The 18,715-nt window shown below is 45.4% G+C and overlaps 1 protein-coding gene across 2 annotated transcripts in view; it reads right to left on the bottom strand.

Annotated features, from left to right (window-relative positions):
* The window catches only part of LOC128893350 (forkhead box protein O-like), a 61,993-nt gene extending 44,751 nt beyond the window's left edge, over window positions 1–17,242 (bottom strand). For both annotated transcript variants that reach the window (XM_054154252.1, XM_054154251.1), the window contains exon 1: window positions 16,859–17,242. In XM_054154252.1, coding sequence (XP_054010227.1) covers window positions 16,859–17,153 — 295 coding nt within the window. In that variant the 5' untranslated portion in view covers window positions 17,154–17,242. The remainder of the gene's footprint in view (window positions 1–16,858) is intronic.
* Between the last annotated feature and the right edge of the window lie 1,473 nt (window positions 17,243–18,715).

The following is an 18,715-nucleotide window of genomic DNA, read 5'->3' as shown; positions in this document are numbered from 1 at the left end:
ACGTATTCGCGTAACTTGAAAAATTGGCCGAGTGCTCCTCTCGAGGATCTTTGGAGCGAGAAAGTTCCCGATAGTTTCGCTATTTCAAAGCCCCTGAGGATATTACGATGAATCTCCGTGTTGCGCAACCGGGTTGAAAGTCACGTATTGTCAAATATGCCGTGCCGTGGAGCCTCGAATTGTTGAAATCAACCGAACGAAACGCGAAAAAAACGCACCGTTCGCGGGGCAATTACGGGATTATCTACGCGAACGACTTTTATCGCTCGGGAAATTACCGGCCACTTTAGTGCCTTCGACATGATATAGTCGTCACTGGTCAGATACTCGCGCGAATACGTTGTTTTAGTTACGTTTATTTGTTCACTTGACATCGATTTCGCGGTGGGAGCTTTTTAGTCGACGCTTTCTTTAATATTGCACGGGGTGCATTATTTCGCACATTCACGCCGGCGCTATTTGGGTTTCTCGCCATGGGGCGGTGCGATGGTATACACCGTCTGGTGAACACGCGAGCATGAGCCACCTGTGGTACACGCCGCCCGATGGGACATACAGTCAGTGTTAAAAGTATTCATATAACAACCCATGTAAAAATAAATGCTCCCTGTACGAATACTGATTACACTGACTGTATGTTTAAGTGTGAGCCACTGGTGGTACACGCCGCCCGATGGGACATATTAGTATTCGTCATCGGTGAAATGGTTAAATGTCTCGCGACAGAAAGAAGCCATCAAAAAATGAAAGAAAGAAAATCGCGTGGTCGTCCAAGGGTTAAATCGTCATTGTAAAAGTTTAACCTCCGTTTAATTCCTTCAATTAATCGAATTAGTCGTATACGATCGGTACGCGAGTGAAATTGATCGTTTCGCAATGGCCGGCAATTGCTTAACGACTCGATTCGTTAAAAAAAAAAAAAAAGAAAGGAACGAGAACGTTTCAGTAGGCGCGAGAATGCTCGTCTTGGACGTCTCTGCTTCCGAGGGGGAAAATCTAACCGAAAAAAAAAAAAAAGAGAATTCGCCTCGAATTCTCGGGTATCGTGTCGCGAGGCACATTAGCTAACCGAATACGTATACATTTCTTACGCAAACTAGCGAAAGTAGGCGGGTGCCGAGAGCTGCTCGGCAACGGAGAGACCAAGCCAGAGTCAGACAGCCAGTAGCGATGGCATCAAGTTCAATATCGGAAACGAACTATGTCAACTCCAAATTTTTGGGAAATTTTATGAATGTTACGTTACTTAACCTCTTCAGGGACGATTTTTTTGTTTGTTATTATAAAATTTGTGTTCTTTTTATTATTGACAGCGATTATAATTATAAAAAACTAAATGTTCACATATGTGGCCAAGGGCGTGAAGAGATCAAGTAGTGTTGTAACGTGTTGGAAGAAATTCCTATATATTAGGGTAATCGAAAATTAATCAAAATGCTCGATTTAAGCGATTCGGTCGGGACCGGAGAGTTGCTTATTTCGAGGGAGGTGTGCTATTCGGCTTGACTTTGTTCTCGACTGAGACGAGAGGGAACCCTCGGTAGGGAACCCGTAGACAAAACAGGGGGTTCGGTTTAGCGGCAAGCTATGTACAACTACCAGTATTGTTTCGGAGAATCCACACGCCAAGGAAAGAGAAAATATTAGATATATTCTGTCCTCTTTCCACTAATCTATTCGGCTTCTCGCTTCCACGGACCTCCTCACTTCTTTTCGAATCTCTCACTCGGCGGACGACTTCGAATAAAAAGATGGGGATACCGAGTTGCTTATTTCGAGGCGGAAAGCAGTTGCTTATTTCGAGACGATACTGTACTGACTACCTAGCAGCTGTACAATGAAACACTTCGCTCGTCTATCCATCCACACAAGAATTGTTAGGTAGACTGGAAAGTAATGTCGTTTCTTTTACATTAAATTCAAACAAATTTTTGATAAATTTCTATTTTTAAGCAATTATGTAATCGTCCTCGTTATCAACAGCCACCTAGTGTGCAAATTTTCAATGACCGATAAAAATCAACGAGCTGTTGAGTGATAAACAAGGACTTAAGATTGCTAAAACGACATTACTTTCCAATCTACCTAATATATTAACCCTTTGCACTCGAGGTCTTTTTTTTCTGGTATCTTCTATGTTTTCTTAGTATTCTATTGCCATGAATTCTAAGCTATCTGTATCTCACCGGCAGTCATTTTATCGACACTTGAAGCTCCAAAGAAATTAAACCTAAAGAAACATTAGGTATTGTAGATTTGCCGCGTGAAACCTAATGGTGACTGAGAGTCACCTCTCGAGTGCGAAGGGTTCATATCTAGGACAATTACATTTGTAACACTTGACTCTAATCAAATTTGGGCCTGTGGGATGGTTGATCCCATCGCTAGCAGCCAGCCAGCCACACACGTAGCGCTGTGGCAAAGATACGTGAGAGCGCGTGTGTAAGTATCGAGCAGGTCTGGGTTGGGAAAAGGGTTGCGAAAGGCTGCCGAAAGCGCCTCCTTCGCGCCCGAAAGCGAGAGTGGAGAAGCATGGGCCAAGTCACGAAACGGTCTGCCATTTGCCGGAGACATATCTGGGGCCCGTACATTCCCGGCCAGGCCTTAATTAACACGTGCTCGGGCTACGTGAGTTATTTATATCGCTCGCCATCGAAAGGAAGTATATAATTGGTGCATACGTGTTCCGTTCGAGGAACATTTCTTATTTTTTTTTTTTTTTTTCGTTTCTCTGATCGATGCAACGCCGTTCGAATATAATTTCCTTCTTAATTAATTGAATATCGCTCGCAACGCCGCCGATAAACCCAGCCTACGTTCGATCGTTAAACTGGTTAACGCTCGGATATATCCGCGATCGGCCGAGAGACATTACGATTCGATAGATCTAAAAATGTCGACTCGCAACGAACGATCATTTTTATTTAACCGTGGAGGCTTTTTCGCGCGCTTTCATATTCCACTGGAAGGGGAGCTCTCTTTAAAAGGCGGCTACCCACACGAAAATGTTTAAACCTCAGCCTCCCCCGCCCGCCCGGAGCGACGATAAATTCCGTTTTATCCAAAGCGGGGTATTGCGAGAATAAACTGCGGGGCTCGACGCGGTTCGGATTGAATTCGGGCAATAAAAACTTCTTAAGGGCACATCGGGGTCTTCGATTTACGAGCCGAGTCGGGTACAGATGTTGCAAGACACGTCTGGGCAGGAAACATACCAAGGAAATTAGCCGAAACGGAACAGGCCTTAATTCGGGTGCCTAAGTGTGGGGTCGTTACAACAAGAGGAATTTTTATCGCTGCTTTTTTTTCCACGGTTCTTCGAATCGAAAGGAAAGTTCGTTCGACGTCGGGGCACGTTGGGGTGGGGACGATACCGGAAGAGGACGAAGCGGCATAGTTTAGATCGTGGACCATGACCAAGTGATAGTGACTTCGAGGATCAGCTGACGCACGGCTCGACGAGGTTACGCCTCATTTAAATGTGTTCCATTTTATGAGCGTTGTGCGGAAACCGCTTCGCCGGGGACGACGTTAGACAGTCGCTTCACGTAGCCGCGCGATTCGCTTGCATAAATCATTAGAAAGCTATTTAAACGTTGAACGCGGAGCGGCGCGCGCACGTGCGGCGACGTATCGCGCTCATTTTGTAATATATGTCGTTTGTTTCTTTTGTAAATGTACGAAGGAGAGCATTGCGCAAGCCTCGGTAGCTCCGAGCCGAGCCTGAGAAATCCTACAGGTGACAAAAACCCGACGGAACGTTTTTAGAACGACTCCCCCCGATACATTCAAAGCTACCCGCGCGGAAGGATAGACTCCCGTTTCGCTTCATTTCCCATGACGGAAATCGTAACGCGCCCAGCGATCTGCTTAGGCTACTTCGAGCAATTTTTGCTCCCCCTCGCAAGGACCCGCGCCCAAGCAAACACCGTGGGTCGAGGCCTTGGTCGTGAATGATCAAAAAGTGGCCGAGTTAGGGTTTCATTAGACGTTTCTCTGGGAAAGGAATTACTCTCCTTGGAATTTAACGCGTCGTTGCGGGGTAATTGGGGCACAGGTAGTGTGTCTACCACTCAAAAGTTATAAACTCGTAACTTTGTTCTGTATCAAGCAAAACTGTTGAGATGCGATCAATTACTGTTTTACAATATGTATTTCATCTATTAGAATTGCTTTCAAATTAATATTTATATAATATTCCCAAATTCATGGTATCTCACTGATAGATAACGAATTACCGCTTCCTCTGGCAAAAAAGAAACCAATTAGTACCGATGGGTAAAGTGTCAAAAAACGATATTTCCGAGAAAAATTACAGGGATATAAAGAAACGTCTGTATTTCTACGATTTTACGTCGTTCGCGTGGGACACACCCCCGTTCGGAGATCCCGGACTCGTTCCTGACCCGCGTTCGCCTCGATCTTCGTTCTCGTACGCCACCCTCTTTGCATGCGGCGCGTAACGCTCGCACCGGTGCATCCTCCGAAGATAAAAAAGCGTCGCGTCCTCGTCGGATTCGCGCTAACGTCGGACGACGCCTGCGCCGTCCGCGGGAGAGGTGCGAGAAGGCGCTGCTGCGTCCACGTACGCGACCGAGGGAGTAGAACGGTGGGAGGGGATGGTGGGGGAGGGTGAGCCCCCGGTGGGAGGCAAGGATTCGTGTCATTGTCAGTGGGTAATCAGGTCAGTGGGCCAGTGGGACGACCACTTTCAATTTCAGTCCTTCTAGCTGTGCAACTCCGGCCGTCCCGCGTCGTGTTATCTCGCGCGCTCGCTCTCCGTCTCCCTCTTGCGCTACGCGGCCTCGATCCGTTCGTCTCTTTCCCCCCTCGCTGCTCGTTTATATCGCGAGGAGTCTCGTCTCTCGGGGGTACTCTCGAGGGCGTCGTGACTCCACGAGAGAAAGGGAGAGGGGGAGAAGCGCGAAGTCGTAAACGCGGCAGGGCGCTAGACGGCTGGGTAGCGATGGGATTAATACCGTATCGATTCCATCGATACCGAATAAACGAAGCTGCGCTACCAATGCAACGTAGCGCGTTTCGATACAACCAGGTATCGCCGCGCCAAGGCATCGATACCCGTCGATCGCGTGCAGCACGTGCTTGGCATAGATCGTACGGATACTTTTGGAATGAATACTAATCGAACAGGTACATCGATACCGGTGTATCCGAATCCCCTGCAGTTGATACATCGGTTACGATATTAGTATTCGATATTAATCCTCTATTCGCAGTTGCATCTACTTGCAATCGTTGCACACCGATTGAATCTCCTTTTTCGTATCTACAGAACGATAACATCTACTCGTTATCGATACGGTTTCAGTAGTCGTTCCAAAAGCATACATATCGAGAACTGATACAGAGTAGCCGAGATTTCGACACCAAACGGTGTTTTACAAAGGGTACTTTGGAATCGAATCGGTTGAAGTATCGTCGACGTGTATCGCATCAGTCCCATCACTGATGAGAGGTAAGGATAGTAGGAGAGAGAGAGAGAGAGAGAGAGAGAGAGAGAGAGAGACCGAGTGAGGGGGAAAGAGGAGTCCTGACACGCGCCAATCACGTCACGCTTCTTCGGTTGCGAACGCAGCGAGAGCGCCACGGTTTAACAGAAACGAGCGAGAGAGTGATAGGGAGAGTGACAGGATGGACGCATGCGGGACAAGGGGAGAGGGGAGGGGATGATGCACGCGCGATCACGCTCGGTTCGTTCGTTTTACTCTCTCGCACGAACGCCGGGAAAGATAGCAGAAAGTAGGACGCGTATTAAAAACCACAGACCGTGTCCCGTGGCGTCACTTCTCGTGCCTCGCCGCGGCGCGCCGGTATTACCCAATCGAATTCATCATAACTGGCACGAGAAACGTACGAGCAAGCGAACACAGGCCGACGAACGAACCGAAGAAACGAACGAACGGACGCAGTGGCGCACCCAGAAATTCACCAAACAGGGTGCAACGCGGACGAACGACACCTGACAACGGTTCCAACAGATTTACGAGAAACTAACTTTTTTTTTTTAATTGTATAAATATTGAACATCTATCACAGACAGTAGAAATGAACTGTAGGAACAAAATTTTGTCCTTCATATAAGAATATAAAAATTACGTTATACATACAATATACATACAATGCATATAATATATGTAACATACAATACATAGAATATACATACAATACATATAATATATGTAATATACAATATACATTTACAAACGATATTTCCAAGCAAACTACATGTACAATATATACATATACATACGTATACAGACGTAGAATATATACATATACATACAATGTACATTTTGTGCATGTACTCTTACGGTATTCTACGATAGAATGTTAAATGAGTATCTAGAATCGCTTACGTAAAAATGTCTAGAGATAATTGGTAATGCTCACTTGCACCCCTCTGGGTGCGCCACTGGGCGTCGAATTGGCCGAGACGGGTAGGGGGGTGAATTATACGGCATAAAAGAGAGAGGCGATTTCGGTGACACCAGACGAGATCAGCGCCGTGAGGCGGAGATCGACGAAAACACCGACTAGCTTCTTGCTATCTATGATAAGGACTTTCGATTTCGATGGTTCGTGTTCGAGACTACGCGTTGGCAACGCGTACACGCCGCGGAGATTTTCTTCGCCCCCGTTTGATCGACCGCGAAGGGAAAGGCGAACACGTTCTCCGCGAGCGTTAAATTCACGGTGAGAATTTTTCACACGGAAGTTCCAGGGAAATATTACTCGAGCGCTAAATTTAGCCGCTGATCAAAACGAGACCAACGCCGTGGCGCGGCGATCGTGGGAATTACAAAAGGTGCGAGAGCGCGGGTCTCGTCCACTCGAATCGATGATCCTTAATTACGTTTGAAAATTAAGCTGACGCTAAAGCATAGAGTGAATTAATTTTCCTAAGGAATTGGGTCGCGCCCTTGAGGGGTTGCTCGCGAAAGCTTAAGGAATGTCTGCTAACTGTATTCGGTTGATCGAACGTTCTTTAACGACCGCCGGACAGGGCTTGATGGCGACGACGTAGAATAATAGCTACGAAGACCGCTAAACGGTTGCCTATGCATCGCTAATAAACGAATCGAAATTCCATATAGGGCGGATTGTCGTGCACGTGGAAACCGATCGAGAAAACGTAACGTTTCCGTGGCGTGCCAGATACTCGTAACCTTTCAAACGATATCGTTATATTTCGATGGAAATAGACGAAATTAACGGAGCCCAATCTATAAATTGCAAACCGATTATACGTCGACGGTTTCAATACGCATGGCTGAAACAAATCGAACGTTTCCGTAATGCGAAACATTTTAACACCCTCGCGGCTTCGCGTGCCGCGCGCATGCGTCGGATGGAACGGATAGCAATTCTTATATGCGATCCTTTAGGCGAGCTTTCAGACGTTGATACCATTCAGAGGGCGCCACGAGTTAGAAGCAATTTCGGCGACGTCGAGATGCATACACGGTCTACTTTTCGATGTCGCGGCGGTGCAGCCGTCGTTCGTACACGTTCAAACGCGTTTCGTTTGCATTTGTAAATACAATACTATTATGCAACCCGTCGCCGCATGCAATTATATGTGTTCTCAATAAATCAGTTATGACGAAATAATGATTACTAACCCTCTGAGAATGCGAGCCTGGACATTCTCGACGACACACTTTTACCGCAAGCCGTTTTAACATAAATTACTGTTTTAATTGTCGGACGAGGCGTGTCTCGGCAGTTTACTCAAAACGAATTTCGCTCTGTAATGGATTCTCAAAGATGAACTTTTTCATTATTATTACTTAAAGTACCCGTATGATTTTGATCAATGATTGCATTAAACTTTTCGCATTCGACTATCACACATCTATACATGATATTTTAAAATCACTAGTATCACGAATACGTGTATAATTATTAAACCGTACAATCAAGTGTCTCAATATATTTTACTCGAAAGATTTCCAATTTTTCTAAATGAATGTACAGTATGCATGGATTAAAAAAAATTCAATTTCTTGAAGGCTCGACAATTTTTACTCATCGTAACAATGTCTTTTAAAAAAAACATTTCATAATCCTCTCTAAATCTGCTTCCAATAAAATGTTGGATAGGTCGAACAATTATCAATAATTATTGGGTTGTCCGGAATGTTCGTGGCAATTTTTAAGAAACATTTAAAGACACGTTTGAATTTTGATATATATTTATTGAATCATATATGTATCATTTTGTTCCACAATTTTTCCACCTTTTAACGCGTTCACTGCCAGACTAATACTCTTGAAAATTTCTACTCCGATTTCATTTTGTTTACTGACTATTGAAGACTACATAATCAAATATTTATTGCGGTATTTATTTTTGTAACTTCACCGAAATTCAAACATTTCATATAAATTCATTTCCTATGACACTTAACTTTCAGTATTAATATTTTTCGTTTTTCAGTGAAAACCACTGTCACCCATATACGGGTGACGTGGGGATCAACGTGTTAAGTGTATGTCCACATGTTATTTGTGTTCAACCATTCCGATACATTCAGACCTGTACCGTTTACTAAAAATCGGCATGGACTTTCCAGACAACCCAATAAATATATTTTCCCATCGTTTGAACTAAATTTCAACCGACAAAAAGTGCGCAACACCTGTCTAGAAAGCTGCCAGCCGAAAATTACGCCGGCAGCGACGTAATATCTCATCGTTACGATGTAAGGGGGTAAAATGGGCGCCGTGAACGCAGGGGATGAACGTTCGTACCGATAAATTGGCGAACGTATCTACACCGGTGCCGCAGCCCGCTGGGAACGTTGAATAATAATTATTGTTGTTGGCTCGGCTTGGTGTTATTGAGTTATTCCAATGCGAGTTTATCAAAGTGGGTCAAGCGATTCAATAGCGACCGCCGTGGAGGAGAAACGACCCATCGTCTTAACGTGGCGTGGGAGTGTACGTAAAGCAACGGAGCCACGTACACGCGGCGACGTACACCAGGTTCGCCACTGATTTGGTACACGTAAAAAAAGAAAAAGAGAGACGAACACTCCGACCGTAAAATTAACTCCATTGCAATAAAGAACGATTACGACGAACGGTCTTTCCTTGCTTTGTAGAAACGAAAGGCGTCGAGCTGAATTCCAGATTGGAGATCTTTCCCTACGAGCGACTTTCCGAACATACACCGTGTTATCTAATTACATAGAATCGCAAGGAGAGCAAATGTTGATTTAAAGCTGTAGACAGACAGCTGTAGAATTGAATTGTCTGACTCTACGTCGCTTTGTACACTTTTTCTGCAACGACACCGGCGGCGTGACTCATTCTTTCCTCCGTCGGCATCACGCACTTCTAATTCGCTGCCAATTATCATAAATCTGGCTGCAATAACATGGTAGAATAGAACGGACGTGTTCTAGTCGGTACCTTTTCGCACAATTCGACGCGACGTAGCTCGATACAATGCGTATCGATGCAACGTCGATCGAATAATGCACTTTTAAACCTAGATAATCTAGCTATAATAGAAGTCCATTACCAAACAGATAAAACGAAGTCCTAGTAAGCTACTTTATCAAAAACGTTCCAATTGACCCCCGGTCACCCCTACGTATCGTCGTAACGTCGTCGCTGAACAAAGAGCTGGCTGGTCGCCATTTACTTTTATCTTCATTTACGAGGAACCCCTCGTTTCCGAACCAAGTAAATCCTGGAATCGTGAGATGGCACGACGCGCGTGGGCTCACCGTCACGGAGATTTTCCGCAGGTAGTTGAAGAGCAATTATCCGCTTCGCCATTAGCGTTCGCAACAGGTAGAGGGGCGCGCGACGAGTCGTAAATTCCCGCAGGAAAGCGACGACTTCTTCGCTCCTGGCGTGAGTTGGGACAACAGTGTCAACGGTTGCACAATGCCAAACAAAACGGAAGAAAAAAAAAAAAAGGAAAAGGGAAGCGATTCTCGGGGTGTCGCTACCCCTAGGGCAGCTGGCCAATAAACAGGCGATAGGATTTAAACGAGACGACACGGCGAAACGAAACTCTCGATGAAAAGTGAAAAGAGAGTGCGAGAGACGGAGAGGAAGGGTCGCGTGGCCATTGTTATGCCACTTCCGATGTTGCCCGGGGTAATAGAGAAAAAGGAAAGCGTGCCTGGAAACGATTTCGGCACCTTCGTCTTCCTAATTTTACTGGGTGTAATTAGAGTAAATAAATTTAGAGCGATTGCGGGATTTATGGGAATTACCTCGTTTGAAATGGTATCTAGTCTAAACCACTGTTTATTGAGGGGGACTATTCGTGGGATTGTCAACGACTCGTGAGTGCATAGATAGTGCATCTATAGATACACGTGGATCACGCTGGTATTTGTGTTTCTCGCCATGGGGCGGCGCGCTAGTACACGCCATCTGATAGACACGCGAGCGTGAGTCACCGGTGGTACATGCCGCCTGACGGGGCATATATGTAAGTGTAAGCGACAGGTGATACACATTGGTGTGAACGTTTTAAATACCTAACAGAATTGGAGAATAATTAGAAATGGCATCAAAAACATTGTCGATAATCCAATAATTTGAAAAAGAAGTCCAAAGTACATGAGTCAAATTAAGAAACCCCTAAATAGACTTCTATTAACCAGTCGGCTGTGACGTCCTCTTTTCAGAGCGCGCACCTATGTGTGTTGCGAGAATCAAGCTACGACAGGTATAGTCGTCGACACACACAACAATATTGGATCGCAAAGTTGGCTATATATTATGTTGTTCCAAAATTTCATGCCATTTAAACTTCTGCTGCTGGAATTAATATGTGAAATATATTCTCAAATAACCAATTGTAACTAAATTTTACGTGTGACGAGTATATTCGTGATGATATAAAATACTGCCTTTTCCCCATGACGAGTATACTCGTCATGACACAAAATATTGCATTTTCTTCACGACGAGTATACTCGTCATGACACAAAATATTGCATTTTCTTCACGACGAGTATACTCGTCACGGCACAAAATATTGCATTTTCTCCATGACGAGTATATTCGTCACGACACAAAATATTGCATTTTCTCCATGACGAGTATATTCGTCATGATACAAAATATTGCATTTTCTCCATGACGAGTATATTCATCACAACACAAAATACTGCCTTTTCCCCATGACGAGTATATTCGTCACAACAGAAAATATTGCATTTTCTCCATGACGAGTATATTCGTCATGGCACAAAATATTGCATTTTCTTCACGACGAGTATACTCGTCACTCACAGCTGACTGGTTAATCGAAGTGATAAAATCTGAAGGTACCAAGGGCCTCGTAGATTCATTCACGTGCCCCATATAACCGGATGACCCAAAATCCGTTCGAGGTGCACCTGAGCCGTCGGTCCCGCTTGACGGAGGACCTTCGTGCCCCCTACCCGAGCGGATAATCGTGATTTATACAGTGCGCAAACCGTGGGTCCCGACCCCCCGCCTGCGTGTCGCGCAACAAGTGCATCTCGGCGCAGCAGGTAGATGTTGACGTGCCCCCATTGTCCGCAGGGGTGAATACAACCCCCAGCACGAGTCGGTGTCTCGACACAGTCTCAAAGCTCGGGATCACGAGGAAATTCTGGCACGCGCCGCCACGCTTACGAAAAACACGGAGAGCCCTCGCCAGCTGTCCCTTTTTCCATTTTCACGGAATTCTCGAGACGCTCGGGGATAAAAGCGGCTTTTACGGGGCTAATATTTTACTTTTACTGCAGAGGAAAATTGCGAACGACGCGCGACTCGCAATATTTTCACCCGAGGCGTGTCGCTCTCCCGAGCCGAGTGAATTACGACGCTAGGATTGTAAAGTGGGTGGAATTACTCCGACGTTGCGCGTCGCGACGCTGAATTCGACGACAGTTATTGCCACGGGAGGGGACGCGGATGACCCGTGGACGGGTCGTGTCTTCTCGAACGAGTGGAAATGAGAGTTTTGTGTTGAGCAACCGACGGGCCCGACGACGGAGGGGACATTGTTCGAAAATTACCATCTTTGGTGCTTAATGTTTGTAGATAACGTGTATCTGTGAGCGAGGGTCGGGCCACTTTCTAGCGTTGCGGACAATATTGGGAAATTAGTAGTTTACGAGGGGCCACCTTTAATTGCACGAGACAGAGGAAATGCCGAGGTGAAGACGGTTAGTGAAACTTCTCGATTTTTCAGAAAAAAAAAAAAGTTCCTTCTTCGAGGATCAGAGAACCAGTTCTGTTGAAATGCAACGATTGCCACTTTCGAGACTTGAGGAAAAGTGTCTGTTTTTCCTTAAAGCAGAAAGAGGGGTGGGGTCCTAGCAGGGACAGAAAGCGACGATCCTCAAGTCCGTCGAAATAAGTCGTCGTGAATTTCGAACATTTTTCCTCTAACATTCTTATATATGTTGTAATCCTTTAGAAAATAAAGTTTATATAGAAATACAATTCTAACAACTTTCCTAGGAAGCGTTTCCCTGCAAAAGTACGTATAACGTAACAAATACTTTTTCACCAGGGACAAGAAATGGCCATATTGGAACAATGTTTTTTCTCTGGGCCCTGTTTGCACGAGGAGAAATTTTCGGGGCGTCGGGCCACGTTGGCGAAGCGTTTCAGCGAGCCTCCGGATGAAAGTAAAAGTAAACCCGGAGCAACCGAGAGCTGCTCGCCGGCGTGAGACGCGAGCTCGGAAGGAGGACGCAACGAGCGAACGCGTCTTTCCGACATTTAAAATCGTACTCACGCACTCGTAGAGTTGCATCGCGATGATTGCGGGATGCTTTCACTGCGCCCGATGTCTCGACAAGCGGTGACGTAACGAGTTTCGCTTCGCGATCGCGTCGCCGTAACATAGACCCATTTTTAATCGAACGGCAACCTGTTCCGTCGCCGATTATCGCGTCGGAACTCGATAAGTCGACAGCGGCGAAGCTCGTTGCGTCCCCGATTAGGCTAGGCCAGTGATCCTTGCGGATACACCGCAGCCACCGTTTTTGTCGTGATTTGTGGGGGAAATAATTTTCTTTGAAATTAATAAAGCACGTGGAAACTATTTTCGATGTTATTGTTTGGGAATTAAATTCGTAAAATGAACCGGTACTGAAAAAATCATTTTAAGACGAAACCGTCTTCGACACGATTTTTAAAAATTAAACGTTTCGAATTAAAGAACTGAGCCTGGCGCTAACGCGGAAACCCTGCATCGGACGAACACGTCGAAAAGCTGCGTTATCAAATTTCCGCGACACAGTTGCGAACGATACTTCCGGTTGATAATTTCGCGCCATTTCCTACACGATATTCGGCGCATCGCTGATTTCGCAGCGCTATCGCTGCTCACTGTGTCATTTCTGAAGAGGAAGCAGACTCGAATCCAGTGTGATAACGGTATCTGTCGCGAAATCTACTAAGTGTAGAAATTAATTCTGTCCCTTAACGTTCAATCCTTCAAACATAAATATTTTGTCACGCTAAAGGGAAGATTAAAAGTATTAGGTTGTCCCAAAAGTTTCTTCCATTTCGTTAATAAGTAATACGTACACAATTTTTTTTTTTTATGTCTAATGTTACATTATTAAACTGCGTACGATTCATTTTGCTCCCTTACTGTTACATATTCATTACTGTTCAATATTCACATCTAAGAAATTAGATGTTGTCTATTTATATAAACACTGGCACACAAAATAATTGATTGCAAGTCACAGAAGAAACTTTTGGGACAACCTAATAGTATGGTTTATCTTTATAAACAAATGATAAGTTCATCTTACAAAGGCACAGAATTAACCCTTTGGACCCGAGAGGTGACTCTCAGTCACCACTAGGTTTTCTTTAGGTTTAATTTCTTTGGAACTCCAAGTGTCAATAATGATTGCCGTCGAGGCAAACGTGACCTGATTCCCAAATCTTAAATTGGAGATCTCATTTTCGAAGTCTCGATCTAAGCTTTGCATTCTTGACGATAGAATGCTAAGAAAGCATCTCGAGTGCAAAGGGTTAATTCCTACACCTAATACTTTTCTTTAATTACGCCGGGACTAGAAATAGCCATGCGAATAAAGAATCCGGGTCTGTGCGAAAGGTAATAGGACTCGTCTCTTCCACGAAAATAACGAAGCCTCTAGAACATCAGGAATGCTCCCTACACGACTGCACCGCTGAAAGAGACTCGACAGGGGTTCGAGTGTCTCGGCTATTCTTTACGTTCTTTTCAGAAGCTCCGTGGACCAAGCCTCGAAGCGCATTGCGGACGGAATCGCCACGCTCGAGCAGGTTGAGCGGGTAACACCGCGAAAACGGGATCACGGGACATTATCGGTTCGTAAGGGAGCCACATCGCTAACAACACGGGATACCTAACAGAATGTTTCTTTTTTAACCAACTTCGAAAAGGAGGAGGTTACTCGATTCGACACGTATATATTTTTTTTTTTTTTTATCAAACCTACTATAATTCGGAGTTGAAAATAGTAACTAAAATTCGCCGATTTCTCAAGAATGAAATAAAGTACCAAATGCACGTTGAAACATACTGAAAATATTCTCGTGGTTGCAGAAAAATTCGGTAAATTTTTCTTCGTAGAAAAAAACAAATCGCGACTTAATATCCGACCTCCTAAACGTGGCAGGAACGGTAACGCATGGCCACCTGATCGAGAATCGAGAAAATGGTGCGCGAACCCGCCCTTGAGACTCGCGGAGGAACACTATCTTGCAACGAGCCCGCGTAATCGCGCAATGCCACCGCCAATTATCTGCACAGTTAATGCTGGCGAGAGCCATGAATATTCATACTTGACATCTTTATCGCGGGGAACAGAAATTGGACTCGTTCCGCACGAGGTTCCTTTTTGACCCACCTTTTCCCCCGAATCGATAGCCTTTGGTGTCACGGTTAAGGAAATTAAACCGCGCGCGCGCGTCTACGTCTCGAACTGAAATTGGCCCTGAACCGAATCAACTTTTATTCGATCAAAGTTTGAATGAGGTATTTAGTTGAAAATGTATTTTCAATAAATTCGAGTGTTTAAAAAGTAAACGCCGCGAGAAGGGTGCAACTGAGGAGGTTCTAATAAGAGTCGCGAAACTCCCGCCATTTCGATGGGAGGAGTAGAGGTCGTGAACGTAAATAAAGCCAACCGACGAGTCTCGTTTCATCGAACCGCTATATTGTTCGCGAAGGGTCGGTGCAACGTTCATAAAGAAACACTCGAAGGCTGTCTGTTCTAAATCTGAGGCAACGAGGAGGCCCGAGCTCGTTTTGCATCTTCGCTTTGGAATTTACACCGAAACGCCTGTTGCACGTACTGCACGTTCAAACTGGGGTTCAGCTAACGCTTCGAGCGTCGCATTGGCTGCGGCAGGGATGGGCAAAATTTAATTGGAACGACGAATAACAAATAACATCGATATATGGCGATATATCGAATCGAGCAGTTGAATCTATTACAACTAAATATTTCACATCTATCGCGAAATCTATCGTGTACTTCTTTTTCGGTTATATTTGCGTCACGTGTTCGAGAAAAATTTGCAGTCTGGATTATACAATCAAATCGTGTTATGCGTTGAACGAAAGAAAGCTTATTTGAATACCCGTTCAACTCGATAACCCGTCATAAAGAATTTTCATTGGCACCTGTCATTCGGATAAAATCCCGTTTTGGTTTGACGAGTATCCACTCGCAAATCGACGGATAAAATACTTAAACCGAGAAAGGTTGCATTGGAATATTAAGCAGAAAGAGTCCAAGGAGGCAGAAACATTTACATGGTAAATATTCGACGAACCTCCGTGGCACTCTCGTCTACCGTGCATTCCATATGGAACAACGCTCTTCTTTCATATTGCGCGCACAGTGTTCGATCTGCGTATACGCAAATTCTATTCTCTCGTCGTTACTTGTACGTGCACGCTACGTAACGTAGCGTATCGCGTACGAAGAACAAGTTTACAGATAAACAAGTTTCGATGGCATATCTATCGATAAAGATAACGGGCATGCGTTACGGAATGATCAACAAATACTTGCAAAGAAGTGCGTCGATGAATGAAATTAATTTCTTCGGGTTTTATTATGGAAAAGTCAGGATAGAATTGCGTTAACTTTTCCGCTGCGCGACTTCCTATGATGTGACGCGTTCGGTTCGGAATCGATTTTCTAGAAAATCGATCGCTGCGGGCAATTATCGATGGATTCCAATCGATTCCGATACGAATCGATCTAAGTTTAGATAATTATTCGATTTCTCGTTAGACGTGATTTTCGAACGATTCGGTTCTAGCCGTTTCGATTCAGCGTCGATTTCACGATCTGACATCGTTACTAAATCTACGCGCAAGTATAGGACACGTATAAACAAAGCTATCATAGAAATTGCACTGTAATGAAATCATCTGAAAGGATAATGCTCGCGCGTTGCAGCAACGAGGAAAAATAAGACCGCGTGTACCTGTAACTTCGGAAGTGGACCGAGTCGAAAGAGCGAGCGAATAAGCAAGTCGGAGAGAGAGAGAGAGAGAGAGAGAGAGAGAGCGCACAAGCAAGCGAGTGAGAGAAAGGGGGGCATAAAGAGGCAGCTAGCAATAGAAGGAGAAAGAGAAAACAGACAATGTGTACCGGTGGCGAGAGAAGGAGAAGAAGAAAGGGCGAAAGACCGCGCGCAAGAAGAGGGAAAGAGACAATCGAAAGCGAAAGCGAGACCGAGAAACGGCGAAGAGTGAGAGTGAAGCAGACAGGGGCAAAGCACAGAAGAAAGAAGGGAGTTTGGCAAGCGGTACGCTACGGCAACAAAGAACTCGAGAGGACAGAAATGTCGTTGAGGTTACCTGAGGCATCGTTTACTGGCAGATCAGTGATCAAGCTAACCCGTGGTTGTGAGTGCTGCTGCTGCTGCTGCTGCTGCTGCTGCTGCTGTTGCTGTGCCTGTTGCTGTTGTACCTGATGAAGGTTCTGCTGTTGAGGTCCCGTCAGAGGCAGATTAGCCGTGGTGTTTTCGGTCAGGATGGTCGGTAACGAGGAGGAGGAAGACGATGATTCCGTAAGGGCCGTCGTGGTGGTGTTCTCGAGGGCCGTGTGGCCCCCACCTTCCCCTGTCCCCGTAGCCATTCGGCCCTCGTGCATTCCAGCAGACAGACAGACGGGGGTCCCTCCTCCTGCACGTCGTCCCCGAGCGCACGCACTTCTCTCGAGGAACACCTACACTCTCTTACGTGCCCTCGCGCTCTCTCTTTCTTGCCCCCCCGTCTATCTATCTGTCCGTCTCGCTTCCTTTCGAGAGAAGCGCGCGCTCGGTCTGGTTCCTTCTTTTCCGTCTCCCTCTGTCGGACGGTTTTCTCTCTTGGTCTCACTCTCTCTCTCGTCCTCGTGTGCGCACGCTCTCGCTGTCCTCCTCTCTCTTTTTACTACTACGCTCCCCGCGCCGGCCAGCGCCGTCTGAGCGTACCGAAACTACACACCGTCTCTTTCAACCGAACATCGGTATATCACACAACAGCGACATCGCACACGCCCGCGGAAAAATGAGCCCCGCGCGGATTATTAACCTCCTGTCCGGCGGCTCGTGAAAAAAATCGAACGTTAGACAAATGTAGGTCTGTAGGCCACTTCACTTACACTTTGCATCGGGACGGGCACTCCCTTAGTCAAGCGAGCGTCCGGCGCACCGTTGCGCTCTGACAGCACGAGTTCCAGTACCGTACACCCTGCGCCAAAACGCCCCTGGCCTGTATCCCGTGTCCGTATCACACACCGAAATCACTTTTCTCGGTGATCGCCTTTCGGTTGCTGCCATTGCTGGCCTGCATCTAAGAGTCCGACTGCCGATCTCAAGGCGTTTTATCGTCAACTTCTTTATCGTACATTAGAATATCTTAAACAGATGCTGGCAGCATGATTCCTACTATGCTTCGATAGATCTTGGATTTTTAATACCATTCGTTTCTATGGAATACGGAGAATGTGGATTTTCTATTTGCGGATCCACGTCTTTAGAAATGTCACAATTTACTATCTTATCGAACTCTCTGTTAGGTCTATCGTTGCGATGATCGATTTAAGGAAGTTACTCGATTCATGGGGAATGTGATGTATAATTCCAAAAGGTTTCTTTTATGATAGTTCGATGAATGTATCCGATGCGAGATGCAAAGAAAATGCTGACGATATATAGCTTGCGCCCGTGTTTACGATGCGCAGGCACGGCAGTGGATATCGAAAGGGAAAATACTATACTGATCTTCGTAAATGCCACTTATCCGTGAAGAGAGCGTTCGAATTCGCTGTTACATTCGAAATAGTAAATCTCGAACACTCGAATAGTCTCGTAATGTTTTGCATTCGATGTTTATGGTATCGAACTACGACAGAGAAGAGATGAATTCGTAAGAAAGAACGTATCGACCACTGTTTTATATGGGTACCGGGTATTACTAGACACGGTACTGTGTTCCAATAATGTAACGCGGAAAGACGCAATTTCCGAAGGATTTCTCTGCTCTCTCGTGTTTACAAGCATTTAGAATCTGCGAATCGAAAGCCTGTCAAATACATTTTTAGGGTTATAAATGTTGTCAGTTTACCACTGTCTTAAATACGACGATACTGTCTAAGTAGGTCAGGTGTCACAATATCTGGTCGTCCTATTATGGGGCGCTTTTACACCGAATGTTGCATAACTCGTCACG

The sequence above is a fragment of the Hylaeus anthracinus genome, unplaced genomic scaffold (assembly GCF_026225885.1).
Source record: "Hylaeus anthracinus isolate JK02 unplaced genomic scaffold, UHH_iyHylAnth1.0_haploid 27361, whole genome shotgun sequence".
NCBI lineage: Eukaryota > Metazoa > Arthropoda > Insecta > Hymenoptera > Colletidae > Hylaeus > Hylaeus anthracinus.
Note: the sequence above shows the minus strand (reverse complement) of the source record. Positions and strands in the feature narration are given on the sequence as shown.